The sequence below is a fragment of the Mauremys mutica genome, chromosome 7, assembly GCF_020497125.1.
Source record: "Mauremys mutica isolate MM-2020 ecotype Southern chromosome 7, ASM2049712v1, whole genome shotgun sequence".
Classification (NCBI taxonomy): Eukaryota; Metazoa; Chordata; order Testudines; family Geoemydidae; genus Mauremys; species Mauremys mutica.
In genome coordinates, this window is record NC_059078.1 from 22,794,374 (window position 1) to 22,813,089 (window position 18,716).

General features: G+C 40.8%; 1 protein-coding gene across 5 annotated transcripts in view; it reads left to right on the plus strand.

Moving 5' to 3' along the window:
• Nucleotides 1–18,716, plus strand: part of EEFSEC (eukaryotic elongation factor, selenocysteine-tRNA specific) — a 187,085-nt gene that overhangs the window by 111,317 nt on the left and 57,052 nt on the right. For 4 of the 5 annotated variants that reach the window (XM_045025148.1, XM_045025147.1, XM_045025146.1 and 1 more), the window contains exon 5: nt 5,305–5,946. In XM_045025148.1, the coding sequence (XP_044881083.1) occupies nt 5,305–5,946 (642 nt within the window). Of the gene's footprint in view, nt 1–5,304; nt 5,947–11,188; nt 11,327–18,716 lie in introns of those variants that run through there. The other variant, XM_045025149.1, reaches the window with a different exon arrangement.

Sequence of the window (18,716 nt, forward strand, 5' to 3'; positions counted from 1 at the left end):
TATACCTGGTCTATCAATGTGAGATGCTAACTTTCCAATAAAATGATATTTCCATTATAGCACAGAAACCGGAAAAGAGGACAAGCAGCAAATGGATTAATGGAAGCCATGCTGTTAAAACTTCCTGGAACAGTTTGAAAATTACTCCATTGTATATAGTCTAATACAGGGATTCTCAAACATAGCTGTAGCAATTACAGCAATCGCTTACATTGAAAAGTACCAGTAAGTATTTAATGTATTTTTAGCTTTTTAATCTAATGTAACATTTGGAAATAGAGAGGAGGAGCCAGCGCTATATGACTAGCCGGTTCACTGCAGACCAGAATTTGGGAACTGCTGATCTAATGGAAAATAATTTGAAAATATTAAATACATCCCATAAAACAAAAATTACAAAAACCTGTTTCTTCTACTTCTTGTAATGAAATACTTATTTTTCTGAATGTCAGGCATTTTACACCTAACCATTTAAGTTTATTTGGGGTGTATGTATAATATATAGAGCATGTGTGTTAATGCATGTTGTGATAGACCCAGGCCAGTTGTCGAAGGCAGATATACTGGCCACTGGATTAGCAGTTTTCTGTTCCCTGACTGACCAGAGCAGGGGCTGCTCCAGGCTAATGAGAACACCTGACTCCAATTAACCTGCAAAGAATCAGGTGAGGCCATTGAGGTAATGTGAACACCTGACTCTAATTAAGGCCCTTTTTGATACTATAAAAGGGCTTACTCCAGTCAGGCTGAAGAGAGCCAAGGAGCCAGAGGAGACAAAGTGAGGCTGAAGGGCTGGTTAATGAAGACACCCTCAAGCCATCGGTAAGGGTGAAGAAGAGAGAAGCGGGAGAGCTGTGGGGAAGTGGCCCAGGGAAATGTAGCAACTCTGGCAGTGAAAGGTCAGCTGCCAACAGCTGCTGCCATTAGGGTCCCTGGGCCGGAACCCAGACCGGGTTCCCCCCAACCTGCCACTACAGAAACACCTCCTGGGAGGAGAAGTCAGGCCCTATCAGGACAGGAGCCTAAACTGTTGTGAAATAAGCCTCTAGGGACAACAGAGACTGTGGGAGTTCTTTCACCAACCTCCCTGCTGGCTTATGATGAAAAGGGCTCAGTAGACTGTAATCCTGACCCTAGAGAGAGAAGGACTACGTGGAGGGTAGCAGTGAGCCACTGAGGCTAGCATAAACCGCCTAGAAGCGTGGGACCCATGGGGACAAGGTCGGAGCTCTGCCACAATATATATATATCTAATCTAAGTTAATATAGTTTATGTACACAGAGGCAAATAATAATCTTTTCCCACTCCTGCAATTTTTATTCTGTATTTTTTCTGTACTATTTGGAATCCCCTGCAAGATGCTTCTGATGATGAACTTGTAAGAGTTTTTTACAAAGACTGAAAAAAATATACAAAAAGTCCTAGTCAATGTCCTTTTAAATGCTTAGATTTTGTTTTGTTTTTTTTAAAGATGGGATATTTAAAATCTGAATGTTCTTTATAAAACAATGAAGAAGATTGTAATATATCATGACTTCAGTGTGTAAATTTGTGTAGTTATGATTCTCTTTACAAGCTTCAGTTGCTATTTTTGTGTCGAGGAACATAGGAAATTAAAGGGATAGAAGAATACCAGGTTAGCTCTTTGAAGTCCATTCTCTCTGTCCGCTGCTGTAGAAGACAGTAAGCCTTCTAGCTGTGCTGCCACTTGAGAGATTGAAGGACTTTTTCTTTCCAAGGTAGTATGAATTGGTAACATGAGGTGCTATTTTCAAATTCTGTTATGTGGACTCGTTGCTCTGAACTTACATCTTCAAAAACCATTTTGTTTTTTAACTGACAGTAACTGTATACATTGCTGCCCATCTTTCCCACCATTACTTGTCCTCGGCATTTGTTCTGTAAATAAGATTGTGATGGGAACAAGAGGGAGATGGTGGGTAAGGGGAAAAGGAGGGTACAGATAGCAGCCGGGAATGATGGGGGATAGGTGAAAACTTATCAAGTGCTTGCATAAGTGAAGGATATAGAAGATAATTGCTAGGTCATCTCCTGTAAGCCCAGCTAGATAGATAACATTGTCTGGGGTGCTTGGCTGAAGGGATGCTATGCACATGACTTGTGCAAAAAAATGTTTGAAAGCAAAATAGTAGGTAGAGCTTAGCATGGGCTTTGATATCACTACTTACAGTGTTTCCAGCAAACAGCAGTTAAGGTCATTAGCCTTTTTAATGAAGGGGTTTCTCACTTATGTTTATACTCTGATCTCTCTTCCCTGTCACATCCTATGTAGTACAGTGAAACACACAGGCATAGATGTGACATTTGATTTGAAAAGGGCTGCAACAATGACGTTTCCTACTCTGAAAAGGGCTGTTTCTTTTGTTTTTGATTAGAAGCCAGGCATCCAGTGCACTCAAACAATATTAATCTTCGTGCAGCTTGCAAATGGCCTTTCTGTGTATGAATATGTCTCCAACCAAGGGTGAGAGGATACATAATTTAAGTGGTTCCCAATAGCTTGTCTGCTATATTTTTTTCTGTTTTTGCTTTGTTTAAAAAGGAATAGTATCCTAATATTTCTTTTTTTCATTCATGACTGACCTATTTTAAGAGGGTTCTTATTTCCCAGCAGCTGAAGATTTTGGCCAAACAAAATTAGGGCTGTAGGACTTGCATCTTTTCCATTATTTTGGTCTGAGTTTCTACAGTTTCCCTTTTCCTCTGTGAGTCATTCTTCCTTCTCCTCTGCAATGCCCCCAGCCCTCTTTACTCTACTCAGCACTTTCCAATAGAAGTAAACAATTAATAAGGACACCAGACAAGATTAGTTGCCAGTCTAAGGTTGAGATTGAAACCCTGCCTATGGAATGGGACTTAGAAGGATTGGGTTGCTCAGTTCACTTTGGTAACTGATGAGGCGTTGGCTTGATGGGGAATTGTTTCTATTTTCCTTTTGGTTTTGAAAAATCTCCTCACTCTTAGCATTGCCTGTTTACTCAACTGAAAAAAAAAAAGTGACTTTTTGTTGTTGTTGTATGGAGCAGTATAGATGACCCATAAGAATGATTGCTTCTGATAGTGGCTAGACAGATACTTTGTATAGATTTCAAATGTAGGAATGGATTCTCGGTGTCACTGCACAGTCTGGAACGCTGTCTGGAAGATTTTTGCTCTTTGAGTGTTTTTTTGGAAGTAGCTTTCACCTGTTGCACTCTTGCAATACAGACTGTTAGACACATTTGCAGAAGTGACCTGTCTTTTAGGCACTTTGGAGTTTGTGCTAAGTACTAGACATTAAATGAAATCTGCTGAACATTGTCTGAGTGTCCACTCCTGCCAGTCAATCTTAGAACCAGAAAAAAAAAAAGCTACCTCTGAGACATAAGTGTGGCAGTGGTTCAGTGGCTCATTAGCAGTGGAGGACATCAGTAACAACTAACTAAAACATAAAGGAGTATAGTGTCCTCTAATAATTTCAGGGAAAACCCTCAGTGAGTGGGATAGCCCCTTTGTGTGTGAATGTCAGTGAGTAAGATGGTGTTATCAGCTGAGTAAAGGGGAACACCCCCAGCGGTAGATGACTTAAAATATGATTTTAATAAAACTAACTCCACTGTTTATTTCTCAGAAATGTTTCTAGGGATGTCTTCTTTAATGTGAAGACTAAAGCTGTAGACTCAAGAAAGTCTTAGCTGCAGCGTTTAATCTGGAACTTCCAGCACCTTTTTGCATTAAACTTTTGGAGTGAGCATCTTCATATATTTGTTGAAGAAACATTTATTTCCAAATACACCTCTACCCCGATATAACGCTGTCCTCGGGAACCAAAAAGCTTACCGCGTTATAGGTGAAACCGCGTTATATCAAACTTGCTTTGATCCACCAGAGTGCACCCCCCCCCCCCGGAGCACTGCTTTACCGCATTATATCCAAATTCGTGTTATGTCGGGGTATAGGTGCATAGTCAAATCTTTGTCTATACCATAATCAAGTATGGAAATTTGAGGATCTTAGAGAGATAGTATTGTGAAGTGCTTGGTTCATGGGATGGAGTCAGAACAAGTGAATGGTTTTCCAAACTCTAATAAGGTCCATAGTAACTTGTGTTCCATTTTGGATTCTGCCACTGGCCTGTCATGACCTTCGGCAAATCATGTAACCTCTCTGTGCTGCAGTTTCCCCAGCTGTCACATCGATGTAATAATACTTCACACAGCCTGTGAAGAATGATGAACCTTTACTAAAGCAGGCGCGCGCGCACACACGCAAAGTTGGATAGAAGATAATATGATTGCTGCTATTATAATTTATTTATTTATTACATGACTAAATCTGGTTAGAGAGTTTGGATGTGGATATTCTATAATTAAGTTGAGAGTGATTCCAGTTAAACTTCAGAGGTTATTTAACGGGGCCTGTCTTCAAGTGCTACCCATATGAGTTAATATAAGATTCTCATGCAAACTGCCTTACCTGCACAGCGTTCTAGAGCAGTCCATGTGCATGTTAGAATAAATGTTAATATTTAAAACTAGAGCTATGGCTTATTTTAATTGTTTTGCAGTTAGTCCGGTTGAATGTATATTTTTATTTCAAACTGATTTGGGGCTTTGTACACTGGTATGCATGAATGTGTGCATTAATATTTATTATTAGATAAATGCAGACAATTGCCTGGGAGTGTGCTTTTATTGTTTGTATTGTTCTGGAACCTTCTACGATCTCACTGTGTTCAACTCTGTGCAAATACATATTAAGAGAGGGCCCCTGCCCCCGAATAGCTTACAGTCTGATTTAATATGATGCAATAAATGAGTGCGTGAAACAAGAGGTGGGTAAGGGAAAAAGAGGGTAATGAAAATAAAATTATGTAGTTACATAGGTGGCTGTTACTCATCTTGATGATATCTTAGAGTACCACTTTCTTATAATAAATAGAAATGGAATAGCTGATTTTTCATCTGACTTATGCATTACCAAATTTTCATTGGTTTGCTGATTTCTGGTAGCCATATCTGCAGAGTTGGCACACACATCAAGATAGTCTGAGCATTGATGACTTTACATTCTAGAAGATGAAAATAAAACTCTTTGGGAGAATCATATCAGGGTTCCTTTTAGATAATTTTGTGAATATATTCTTAATTTGATTGCTTTCCATTTTTTAAATTTCAGTCTCTTCTGGACGATGTGAATCTTTAGCAGAGAGCCAGGGCTTGATACACTGTGATTTGGCACTCATTCCATGCAGGTAAATACAAATACAGTTAATTTTCTTACTCTTGTTTCCTCCTAAACAGGTGACAAAGAAAGTCAAATCTATGCAGATGTTCCATACTCCTGTAACGTATGCCATGCAGGGTGACAGAGTAGGCGTCTGTGTGACCCAGTTTGATCCCAAGCTGCTAGAACGAGGTCTAATCTGTACTCCAGAATCTCTCCAGACCATACATGCTGCTGTCATCTCCTTGAAGAAAATCCAGTATTTCCGTGGTGCTCTTCAGACCAAAGCCAAGTTTCACATCACAGTTGGTCATGAAACAGTCATGGGAAGAGTGATGTTTTTCAGCCCAGCCCCTGCTGACTTCAGCAAAGAACCCCTGGAGAATGCTTTTGATTTTGAAAAGGAATATCTTTATCAAGAGGAATACTTATCCAAGGGCTCAAAATCTTCAGAGGAAAACAAGGAAAATGACCAAACAGGAGAAGGGCAGCTTCCAAGGCAACAATGGGCTTTACTGGAGTTTGAAAAGCCTGTCACTTGTCCTAAATTTTGCCTTGTGATTGGCTCCAAGCTGGATACTGATATTCATGCAAACACCTGCAGATTGGCGTTCCATGGGGTATTGCTTCAAGGGATGGAAGACAAGAACTACGTTGAGACTTTTCTTCCAAAGCTGAAAGTGTACAAATTGAAGCATAAGGAAGGACAAGTGGAGAGGGTAAGCTATATTTCTTAGTACTTTATGCAGCCAAAATAAAATTAGTCTGTGTTGTGATCTGGATCCCAAGTATACCACGGTACTGTGGAATTTTCCACCAAATTATGCTCCATAATTCCTGCTTCCGTTTTTTAAAAATTTAGTTCTGTAGGCCTTTTGTTTGCAAAGAAAACCCGTGAAAGATTGTACGTAGCTGATCCAGTATTTCCTGTCTGAGCTGGAAGTCATTCAAAACCCATCGCTTTTGAGAAGGGTGTGAACAGCACCATCCCTTTGTCGGGGGGGTGTAAGTTAGAAATTTAATGGTTTCAATTCCGTTGTCAACATTAACTGTTTCACAGTTTATCATTTTAACACTTTAGCTGGTGTGTTTGTCCGCAAACTCAAACGGCCTCCCACACTTTCTCAGGAGCCCCAACTCTCCTCTACCCAGCTAACAAAACCTCTGCTTCCTCTGGCATGTATAGTACAGTTATTCTATAGTTTCAGTCCAAAATTGTGCAGTACATTGAATATTAAAAATGTAGAGGCAGCGTAAAATAGATAGAAATTAATGTCAGGTTAAAGAACACTATTGATTGTTGTTATTTTCATATTCAATTAAATAAAAACCTCAGTGATTAAAATTTATCTCAACATACCACAGAATCTCCTGTTGTCTGCACTGGAGTGCTACAATATACAGAAACATTGCCACAGGACTTAGATCAAGCTTGTCACTGAGTACATGGTGCCTTGAATATTATATATTATGCACATGTCACACACACCATATGGTAAGTCATGTCACGGTGCAAACACAACCCATCATTAAAGAATACATGGGACTTTTTGCAAGAGTAAAGAAATTTGTCCCGACTAAGATTTAATTTGGGTAATTACAATGTGACTATTTTTACAGACCCTTCAGTTTCCAGTATGTTGTTTTTCTTCACTTTCTGTATTAAACTATTGTTGTATTGCTTTGGTGGTCTACCTCAGTTGTGACTGCATTTCAGTAATGGGTGGATAACCATTTGTGTATAATGCCTGTAATACACTTTGGAATTCTTTGTAGTGAAAGGAATTCTAGAAATGTAATTATACACATTTTTAATCAGTTACCCTTTTATTACAATATTAATGTAAATGTTAACCAGTAGTGTTTACATGGTGCTTTGAAAATTTAAAAGGTGATATAATTGCTAAGCATTATTATATTGTTAACTTATACCATAGCAGAGAATTGTTAATTTTTATTCTCGTAAGACAAAAACCTGATCATTCTAACAAAACAATCTGTAGCAGTCTCAGCCCCGTTTCTTAGCACACTGCTGTAGTGAGATGCTGTACAATACATTTTATATGAAGAACTAAACACTTATGAAAATAAATGTCGCAGTACATTTTGTAGTACAGAATTTTTTATTTTTTTTGTTTGTTTACTTTGTAATCTGCAACAGGTGCATATTAATGAGGTTCTTCTCTAAAGCACTGACTATTAATTATATTTGAACAAGCAATTAGTTGTTACTCATCTGTAATTCTCTCTTCCTCCTTTCTTTCTGAGGGCTAGTCTATGGTACCATGCTACAGCTGCACTGATGCAGTTGTGCCGCTGTCGTGCGTCTGGTGATTGCTCTCCCATAGGCATAATTACTCCAACTCAACCAAGAGGCAGAAGCTATGCTCTCCCACCAATTTAGCACTAGTGTGGAGGGTGCTTAGGTCGATGTAACTTGCATTGCTTGGGGGGTGGCTTTTTCATACCCCTGAGTGACGTAAGCTTACATCAGCTTAAGCAGTAATGTAGACAAGCCCTGAGACATCAAATATCTCTGTAAAAGTAAGTATTTTGTAGTATTTTCCTTGTTGTAGCTGCTGCTTTCCAGGGACACTTTGCTTCTCCCCCATGCTTTCGTTACTAAATCTGGAGGTCAGGATTTTAAAAAACAACTAGTGATTTTTTGGATGCCTCAGTTTTTGGGTGCCCAACTTGATATTCCTTGAAGAAGTGTAGGTTTCAGAGAATATAGTTTTCAGCACTTTCTGAAAATCAGGTCCTTTTTGAGCCATCTCAAGTTGGGAACCCCAAATCACTAGTCATTATTCAAAATCTTGACCTGGAGGTTTATGTGCATTTCATTCCTCTCAAATAGCTAGTCTTCCTTGCCAGTAGATAGTGGCAGTCCCAAACTAGAGCACCCTACCTTCCCAACTTTGGGGAAATTTGGATTTGCTCTATCGTGTTTGTCTCATCTGTACATTTTAATACCAGTTTTTCTGTTCTGTCTTGTTCCATTTATACTCTGTTGATGCTCTGGCACCTTTTCTCAGCTCTAAAAATTACTTCCTTCACCTCTACTAGAACTTTCAATTTATGCAAAGCTCCTACTGCTGGTAGCATTGGTAACTGCCAGAGAAACCTGGCTTGTCTGTGACTTTTCTGCTTGAATGTGGATATTAGCAAGACTAATGAGAACAAGAGTTGGTGCAAACTAGGGCGGCCCAGACTCTGGTGGTGTTTTTTTTTTTTAAACTGAAATGATCTGGATTCAGATTAACTTTCTTTACTCAGTATTTATTATTATTTCCCTTATGTTACAGAGGGAATTGTGGGTACTTTGGTAAATAGTTTGAACAATTATGTACTACTCTCAGAGGCTACAGTGAATATCTGTGGTACGCTTTGACTAACTCAGGGGTTCTCAGACTTTTGTACCGGTGACCGCTTTCACACAGCAAGCCTCTGAGTGCAACCCCCCTTATATATTAAAAACACTTTTAAATATATTTAACACCATTATAAATGCTGGAGGCAAAGAGGGGTTTGGGGTGGAGGCTGACAGCTCACGACTGCCATGTAATAACCTTGCAACCCCCTGAGGGGTCCTTACCCCCAGTTTGAGAACCCCTGGACTAACTGGTATCTCACAATTTTAAGTGCTGGTCATACAATTTTTATGAATAATTTTATTAAATTTTGTCCCATTAGTTGTAAAATTATTACCATATAATTGTAAATAATTGAATAATATGAATCAATAACAGACAAGCGACTACTTTTTAAAAATTATTTGACCAGTGTAGTAATCTCTGAAGCTGATATCTTTAGTAAATTGTAGCAAATATCCCTGTAACTTTTAAAACAGCACTACGGTGGGCTAGGATGGATGGCAGATGTCTTACCTTTTTCCAGTCGTGGAACTGTCACAAAAACTTTAGAAAATGGGGGCATTAATCACTCTCTTTACTAACACCAATTGGTTTTACAAGTGAGGATCTACTGTAAAATCATCAACTCATCATCTGTGTTAGGCCTGTATATACTAAATGGCATATAGATAAAAAAATCATTCTGATCCTGGTTACTGTGGAACAGTGTTTCATTCAGAGTTAGTATTTTCCCCCAGTATATGCCAAAAAAATATGGCAGAACATGTTACTATAGTATAGGCTGAGTGTAAAGATAGAGGAGTACATCAGGCCTTTGGAGGGTTGATGGGAAGAGGACGGTGCCAATTACCATGGGTCTGCTGGGAAAGTACTTATGGCTTCATATTGAGGGAATAGAATGAAATGGATCATTTTGGTGAGTGGAGAGCACCAGGAACCAATTGGTGGTGCAGTGCCTTTTTTTTGTATACTTAAAACAAAAAAGTCTCTAGTTAATAGAAATTCTGAATCAGTTGGTCCCACCCTGCTGCTGATGGATAGCCAGAGATTAGGATCATTGAATTTAGGGTGTCTGTTCTTGGCATTGATGCAGGAAAATCTCATTCTCTCTGCTAAAGCAAGGAAGTTGGTGGCCCCCCTCCTGACCTTCTCTGGGGAGGCACAAAAATAATAATTTTACCTTTATGGGAAGTTAACTTTCCCTCCTGAGAATACTGTTAGGGAAAATTGGCTTCATAACTTCCTGAAGGGCTGGGAATGAGAGAGGAAGGCTGGGGTATGTAGTGTTTGGCTTTCCTGTTTCAGTGGGGGAAAACCGATTCCTGTAACCAGACTGTAGTGGAATTCGGTGGTATCCACCTGTAAAATGTTGTACTCATGTAATCTAATGTGGATGCTTCCTAGCCCCCTGCTTGCTGTTGGAATTAAAATAAATCCCCCAACAGTTTAATGACCAGTTAACCCAGGAGAAATCAGGTATTTATGCTTTTGCTCTTTGTTTCTACTGATTAATTTCAGAGCACTTATGAAATAGTAAGAACTGTAAATTAATTTAAGTCTCCAGCATTCTCAGACTTATTTTTAATGGATTTAGCTTGAATGATACAGTGGCACTTCCTCATAGCTTTTAAGCTATCTGACAGCAGAGAGGAGGCATTCTGGCCACTTCAAAAAGGGTGGAATCATCAAATGAGAGAACACTGTGTTAAAACAAAACCAAACCCCGCACACAACCCCCTCTTCCCCACCGCCCTCCAAGTGCTCTCTGAATTAGCTTGTGCACTGCTTCTTTAAATCCCTGCATAATGTTACTGGCTCTGCTGAACTGCTTCAGGGTTGTGAATATTGCATACGCATCTAGGTATTGAATGTTCTTGTTGTGCTGCTCAGTGTACTGGTTACATTATCTATCATTTGGTGTCGTGTCAATTTAATGCTACAAACAGGAGGAACATAGCAAGTACAGTGGAGCTCTGGAAGTGAAAGTGTTAAAGACTTTCTATTATGATCAGTGAGTGAACTGTAAACGTTACATGTCTGAAATGTGTCCTCAACTATTCTTTCCCCCACTCTTGGTAATTTATTTACGTATAGGGTCTGTACTGCACTCACCACAGTAGTATCTTATAGCTAGTTCAGAAGAACATTTTGGTAACTTCTTTTCTAAAAGGCCACCTCCTGTCTGAGTCAGTCAGTGGTGTTTTGATGTTCAGATGCATGGGCGATGGGTGTCAGAGAGACTCGTGGCCATAGTGGAGAATTTTCAGTTAATCAGCAATGAGATAATGGCCTCACCCAGACCTTTTCTACATCAGAAAATCGCACCATGTTAACTTTATGGTGTGGTTTTAATCTGATTTGCTTAAATTGGTGCAAAAGAGCATGTGGACACTCTTATTTTGGTTTAAACCAGGTTTTTTCTGGCTTAATTTAAATTGATTAGAAATCTGTTTAACATAAACCAAACTAAACTACTCTTAAACTGAAATAAGTGTGTCTAGACTTGAGGTTGGGTGTACTTGTTGAACTTAATCAGTTGTGAAAAGATGTCTTGTTCAGTTTCTATGATCGGTGTCTTTTTCTGCAGGACTACATATAAGGAGGGACAATGACCCTTCTGCTGGAGGATCTACTGTTGCTATACATGTTAAGCTGTCCGACTGTTCTTTCAGACAAAGGCATCTTTAGCAGACAAAAGAGCTGGGTTGGCAACAACAAAGTGAATTATACAAACAAAAAGGTAGGAACAGGAGCTGAAAATCTTGCCACAGTTGCTGCCAGGGTCATTCGGTATGAAGAAAGATGCAGGAACCTGTAATGAAACAACAGGGAATGAAACCATGGCTTTAGTGCTAGCTTGGGGAGAGATTGGTACCTCTGTATTGGATTCCTTATTTTCATAAGTCTGTGATGACCAGTGCCTAATGGAATATTTGGATGAACATGAATGTACTATACTGGATCAGTCAGTTCATCCATCAAGTCTGATATATTTGAGGCATCAAGATTGGTAGTGACTGTCATCAATTATCTGATACTTCAGATGCCAGCTGTGCAGGTCATGGTGTGAGGAAACTGGCATTCATTTTTGCAACCTTCCTGTGAGGTAGGAAAGTAGTAATCCCATTTCACAAATGTGGAAACTGAAGGCTAGAGAGGTAATTTACTGAGTCTCCCACAGTGACAGTGATAGAGCCAAGCCCCAAGTCCAACAGACTTCCCATTCAGTCATATAACTGCTAGTCATACTTGCTATAATTTTGTCAGTTTTGTCCATGGCATCTGCTTGCTGTAATATCGCTCACTTGGAGAGACTGGCAAACTGTACAGAGTCCCAATACTGGAATACCTTTCTACTGGGATTTCCCCCCCCCCCCCCAATTCATACTAACCAGTTCCAATATGATGCACGAAACATTTAGCCCTTGAGATAAAACTCTCACTTTCTTTGCTTTATGGGTTTCCATGGACGTAGGTTCTCATTGCAATGAGTTTTGAGTGAAGGGTGAACTGTAGAAGCAAGTTATGATTTCCTGCATGACTCAGATATGCTGTCTGTTCTGAAAATGTTTGCACAAACAGGATTTATCCCGTGGTGGTGGTTGCTGGGTCCATTGTGGAGGATGCTCGTAAATCAGTAACTCAGTGGAAGAAACAAAAGGGGAAAACCCTCCACCTTGTTTGCAAAGCACAAGCTGCACCTCTTGCTGTTTCAGACTTGTTTAGTGAAAATAAACACACACCTCAGCAGGGATATTTTCCTGATGTAACCATAATATAAAGTCCTTTGTAAGAGAAGGTACTCACCCTGCCTACACAGCCCCAAAGGTGCTATGTAGTCATTACTTATCTGTAGTCCTCTAAAACCAAAAGGAGAATTCATTCTCTAGTGTGCATTTTCTGTTCTTATCCTTAAATTTCGTCTTGATTATTTGTGTCTGTTTTAGACTTGGTTCATTTGGTGGTAAGCATTGAGTGGCATTTGCTTCTTGCAGCCTTTTATGTATCGTTATAGTCATGGAAGATTCCAATTTTATTCATTATGTGTGCTGCTCCTGAGTTTGGCTGGTTGCTGGCTGGCTAATGCTTTGTACTTTCATATTGCTGGAGGCTTGAGGGGATCATATAGGTAACATGTTCTGTCCCTGGAAGAAGGAGAAAGCAGCACCTTTTTTTGAGGGGGGTAGGGTTGTGGGGTTTTTTCTATTTTATTCATTTTGGAGGTTTGAGTGTTGTTGACATGATTTGAAACAGTCCCTAGCCAGAAAAAATATGACCTTTGAGGATGGATGAAGGCAGAGCAGAAGATGAAGGAATTCTTAGGACTTCATCAGAAATGCAGTGCACTTTGTTGGGGTCTGGATGGAGCAGGAAACAATGATTTTTAACGACTTCTCTCCCCACAATGGTACAGCAGCAACTCAAACTGCTGCTGTGCCAGCACCCATACCATGGAGTCTCACTCCCTGAATAGACATGTCCTCAGAATGACATTTGGATCCCTGGAAGGCTTCTGTGAACATCCCTTATTTAACAGCTACTGAGGGCCTTTCCAAATAGGTGGTGCTCAGATAATATGGTGATTGATAGGATCCAGTGCAAAGTCTTAAGAAGCACAGAAGATAGAAATGGGGAATATGAAGAACTGGATGTGAGCAAAGGAAAATGAATTTACCCACGAATGACAGGGTAACATCCAGTGTTGCCTACCCAGCCCTGATGCCCAGCATGCTGAAGTACTTGACTTAGTTTGAAGGCACCATTAGTCAGTATGGAAAGAAAGTAGCTTTGCTGTCTGGAATGAATGGACAATCATGAGAGAACAGCTTGACATAGCACCATTTTCTGCATTGGGCATACAGAGTGTTTCCCACAGCAGTGTTGTTCCCAAAATTATCTTTTGCAGGGAAACGATTCAAGGGAGTGGTGCCCCCAAGAATCGTGGAAAATATGCTTTGGAGGTGTCCTCTGAATATTCCCACATCTTGCTTATTCCTAAGTAAGGATTTTTTATGGTCTTATTAAGGCTAATGTCCAGGATGCGATATTCCTTTTGGAGATCAAGTAGAATACAGTTGAGCAATAGATTCAAATGGGGGCATCAGTCTGGTAGTGATGCTCTTTGGAGACTAAATCCAGATGACTAATATGGCATGAAGACACAGAGTTAAGTAATGTGAACAAACCGTATGGTGATGCATAATTGGTGTGTGAGGTCTGCAAGCACAGCAGTGACCTGAGCTGTCTGCAGAACCTTCTGTGACTCTTGCTGGGAGAACTGGTAGACGTCACTCCATCTACTGTAAACATGCAGACGCCACAATTAATGTTTCACCTGCTTTGAAGTCTGAACATGGAGTTGTTTGGTTCTGCTTGGCTGCTGATGGTATGCTAAATACAGTAATAACACAGAGATGAAGGCAATCGGGTGAATAAAAAATGCATAGTGCATTCAGTGGTAAAAATGCACCATAAAATATAAATATAAAAGATGTGTTTATTTGTTGGCTCTTTTTCCGTTTTTGAGCAAGAGGAGTTTTGTGAAGGTTGGGCAAGTGGGGGTAATAAACTTCTAAACTGAAAAGCCGTCTTTGTTAAATAATGCCAGAGAGGAAAATGGTGGTGATGATCACTAATAAAGTGGAAGAATGATGTTTTACAATATGTAGATTAACACAGACGAAGTACGTTTTTTAGACAAATTTGCCATCAGAGGCACAAAATCAACTCACTGGCTCTTATGAAAAAACTGATAATTTACTCATGCAACAAAAATTACATGCTCCATATGACCGGGCAGTAGAATCTTACAAGGTTTGTGTAGCACCTAAGGTTATTTTTTATAATAAATTTAAAATACAGACATGTTTTGGGGTCTTACAAGGGTATAGACAGCTGCACTTCAGTTTTGAGGTTGTGTCAGAGTTGCATGTGGGGATGAATTAATTTGAGAGTAAAGCATTTGATAAAACATTTTATTCATTGAATATAAAAGCATATGACAAAAATATTATTTAGGTTGCAAATTAAAGCTCTTGAAAGTTAGGAAATGCCAGAATTAGTGGCCCATGAAATCTTAAATGTCCATGCAACCTTGGGCTTCCCTCCTGTGCGCTTAATAAGACAGGCAACCTGTGGAGAAAATAGTATGTGATCATGTAATTAAAGAATGTATCATAGGGCATATCCAGCAGGAGGTTAAAATTAAGGTTGATGTTTCTTAACTTTTGAGTGTCAGATTTGCAACCTAAATAACATACTTTTAACATTTTTAAATGTAATTTCCTAGGTCTTTTTTAAAGTAAAACAGTCAAATTCTATTGTTCAGATGTAACTGCTATAGCCACCTGTACCCTATAGCATTACCAGGATTTGACCCTTAGATCCTCAGCATTGTAGCACAGACTGCTACCACTTGAGGTACAGGACAAATTACATTAGCTAACAGCAGGAGAAATTTGTTATCCCAGAGAAGTGATAGAACATTGGGTTTGGGGTGGTCATCATGAGGGAGCCCAGTCAAGCTTAACTCTCTTCCCTTCTCCACTCCCCCGCCCATAGTTGAAGGACCTCCAGTCCCATCAGATGCAGCCAGATGGTGCAGGTACAGGCAATTGGCCCCAGGTGCTGGGGCCAAGAAGGCTTAAGGGAAGGGGTAAATCGGCTTGGTTCCTGCCCCACATGAGGGGAGCATGGGCCACTGGTGCCAAGTGTTAGATTAAGGGAGGCCAGCTCTCTTTTTGTGCCCAGTCCCAATGACATGTGCTTTGGCAGCTTCCTAGTGTTCAGTTCACTACCTGCTCTCCCTATAAAGATAAGAATGAAAAGTGTGATAGGGATTCTCTTTTAACTACATGGGGTTAAGACAGGCTGATGATCAGATTTGAAGGCAGAACCAGGAAGAGTTGACATGGGACTGGCGTTGTGAGTACATCACAGCACCAGAAATAATAGTACATGTCAAAGACCTCTTATAGTAAATTGAGTGTATAAGATGTTCTGTGTGTATAAAATGAGCATAGAATCCATAGCTGTATGAAACATTATTAATTTAAATCTTTGTTAGACAATAGGATTGTCTAAGACTACTGATGTGGTCAGTGGTACCTGTATGTATGGTAGCTAATATTCAGTGGCTCTAAATGACACAGAGAGGCCAGAGAAGTTTTAGGAATAACTATAAAATGCTTTAAAAGCATCCTGTATTTAGAAATATCTTTCTAGAACAGCATGTGGGGTGCTGTACAAACAAACCCATCCCTCAGTGCGGCAGTGCTAGGGGCTGATGGAAATTGACCTGGATAGTGTCCTCTTCTTGCCTTGGAAACAGAGATTGTCACCTCATGTTCCCTTTCACAACTGACCCAGAAAGCAAGTGAAAAGTTGCCAACATGAGTGCAGAAATCAGGTTTCTTTTATGATGACAATAAGCTGCCAGCCAACCCACTGAGACAGTTAACAGGCGCTAATGTTGGGGTAGCCTTGCCTATGACAGGGAGCCCTTCCGAGCCAGCTTGACCTCGACACTGGGGCAAGGAACTGCACATACTGTTATCGCTGTCTGATCCCATCCCCTCACCACCACTGGGGACTGCTGTTGGTGTGGCCCCATGTATGATGGCGGAGTGTCTTCACAGCCAGCTCAGCCTTAGGGCCGGGCGCATACTTTTTAAATCTTTTGTGGGAGATTTTTGGTAATCTTGTCCATCTGCTGCTCACCCGTGGCTCTTAGACATCTCTCTTCTGCATCAAAGCATCTCTTCTCTTCCTCCTCCCTCCACCCCATTTACCTTTCCTGGTTATCCTCATCCCTCTGCATTTCCCACCACCTCTGCCTACTCCTCTTTTCTTCTTCCCAATCTCCCGCCCCACCCTCCAGCACAAATCTAGGTCCCTCATCCACATCACCCTTAATTCTGCTGATATTTGCGCCACCCTGGCCTTCTTTCTGTTTCCTGCCTTCTCCTCCTCTTACACCTGTCCCTGCCACTACCCCTGAGTACCACCACCTATTCCTTTCCCTCCCAGTGGCCATACTGGGATCCGTGGGCAGTCCACAAGCCCCACATTTCTTGGGCATCGAGTACCTCCCATAGGGGATCCACTAGACATCCCCTTACGGCTTTGGTATCCAGAGCCCCAGAACCAGAGGAAGAAACTTTCAAGGAGCAGGAGGCCAGACTAGAGGTGCGAACTACCCCACCAGCAAACTTCTCCGCCTTCTCACCAGACGAAGTGGTGGTGTCCCCTCCTCCATCACTGGCTGATGACTTTAAGCTATTCCAAGAACTTAATAAGAGTGTGTTGGTTGTGCTACCAATTCTCCCTAAGGAGGTGAAAGGCTTGCATCATTACACACTGCATCGTTACTCACTTGTGCAGTACAATGATTCTTCAGATGCGTCCTTATAGGTGCTCCGTAACCCACCCTCCTCCCCTCTGCTTTGGAGTTCTCGCCAAGGGGCTCCGCAGTAGAGAAGGAACTGAGGGCAGTTTGCCTGCTCAGTGCTAGATACCCTTGAGGCAGACCACATGGGAGGGAGAGCACGTGTGCGGGCTGAACAGACACTGCTACCTAAAATCTCTTATTAGAGGTACAGGGGCACAGATACACCTACAGTGGAGCACTCAGGGAACATCTGCAGCATGGGGCATGAGTCACTTGTTGGTTTGAACTAGAGTAAATGGTGAATTTCCTGTAACTTGAAGTCTTTAAATCAAGATTTGAGGAGTTCCATAACTCAGCCAGAGGTTCTGGGCCTATTCCAGGAGTGGGTGGGTTCTGTGTCCTGTGATGTGCAGGAGGTCAGACTAGATGATGATGATGATCTCTTCTGGCCTTAAAGTTTATGAGCTCAGACTGATGTCATGGCAAGGTGCCTTGTCCTAGGAGGAAGTGCCCAGTAGCACTCAGCCCCTCGGGCTGGTTTAGGTAACAAATGGAATCCTGTCCAACTTTACTGGGACAGAGTCAGGAGGATGGGTGTCATGATGCTAGTCCTCTCAAGGGTGTGGAATGCAAAGAATGAGATGTGAAAAATATGCCTGAGGTTGGGATCTTCTCAGAGTTACAGGGGAGACACCTGAAAACACAATTTTTGTGTGTTCTTCTTTTTACTAAAACAACCGTGGCAGGGTACAAGGGGGCTGGAGAGGTTAAATTGTCTGTCTATTTGGGAGACAGAGTTGGGAGAATACTTTTGCAAAGGTTGGTCTCCAAACAAATTGCTCAGAGAACAGGTTAGAATCCTTAAGCTGTGAGTCTTGTTTCCTTTTCTGCCTATGTTAACTTATTTTTGGCTCCTTGTTATAGACATTAACTAATGAGGAAAAGACCCTGCTGACTGAAAAACTTTTTTTCTTCTGAGTAATTCCTCTGGTTCACAATAAGAAAACCAAAACCATATTTTGGGAATAAAAAAATTAGACTCTATATCTGGAAATCCCTGTCAATTCCCATCTCCTCAATCCTCTCAAGGGCCAGTGTAGGATTATTTCCTCTAATACATGTGTGTCAACTTTTAAAAAAAGGAAAAGGAGGAGGATCTGTAGCATCCATAGAGGGTCACTTGCTGTGGGGACCATCTTCCCTGTCCTCTTTCTGCTCCAGAGCTGGGAACATGTTCTGAAACTTTTTGCAAGAAACAGCCAAACTGCCACTAACTTCAAGATTACAATGTTGTCTAAAGTGAACGTTCTGTAAAATAACGAATGTACTCTAATCCTAAATCTTTCCACTTTCAGTGCCTCATTTAGGTTTTTTTCCTTTCCTTTCTCATTCTCCATTTTTCTTAACTTGTCAGTGTCTCCCTTCTTCAGTCTTTTCCCAGGATCTGTGAAACCCTCAGACTAATTTTCTATCACATTTTCAGTCATGTTAGGCTAAATCAGAAAAGAAAAATGTCTGTCTCCTTCTAGCTATCTGAACCTTCAGTGTTTTCACTCTCTCGCTTTCTCTTGGTCCCAACTTTTCTCTCATTATTTTCCGCCCCTCATTCCAACAGCCTCCTTTGTTCTTTCTTCCATCCATTTCTGTCCTGCTCCCCTTGGTTCTTGAGGGATGGGGGATAAGAGCATGGGCTGTGTTTGCCCTCCAGATGTCCATGATGAGTTGT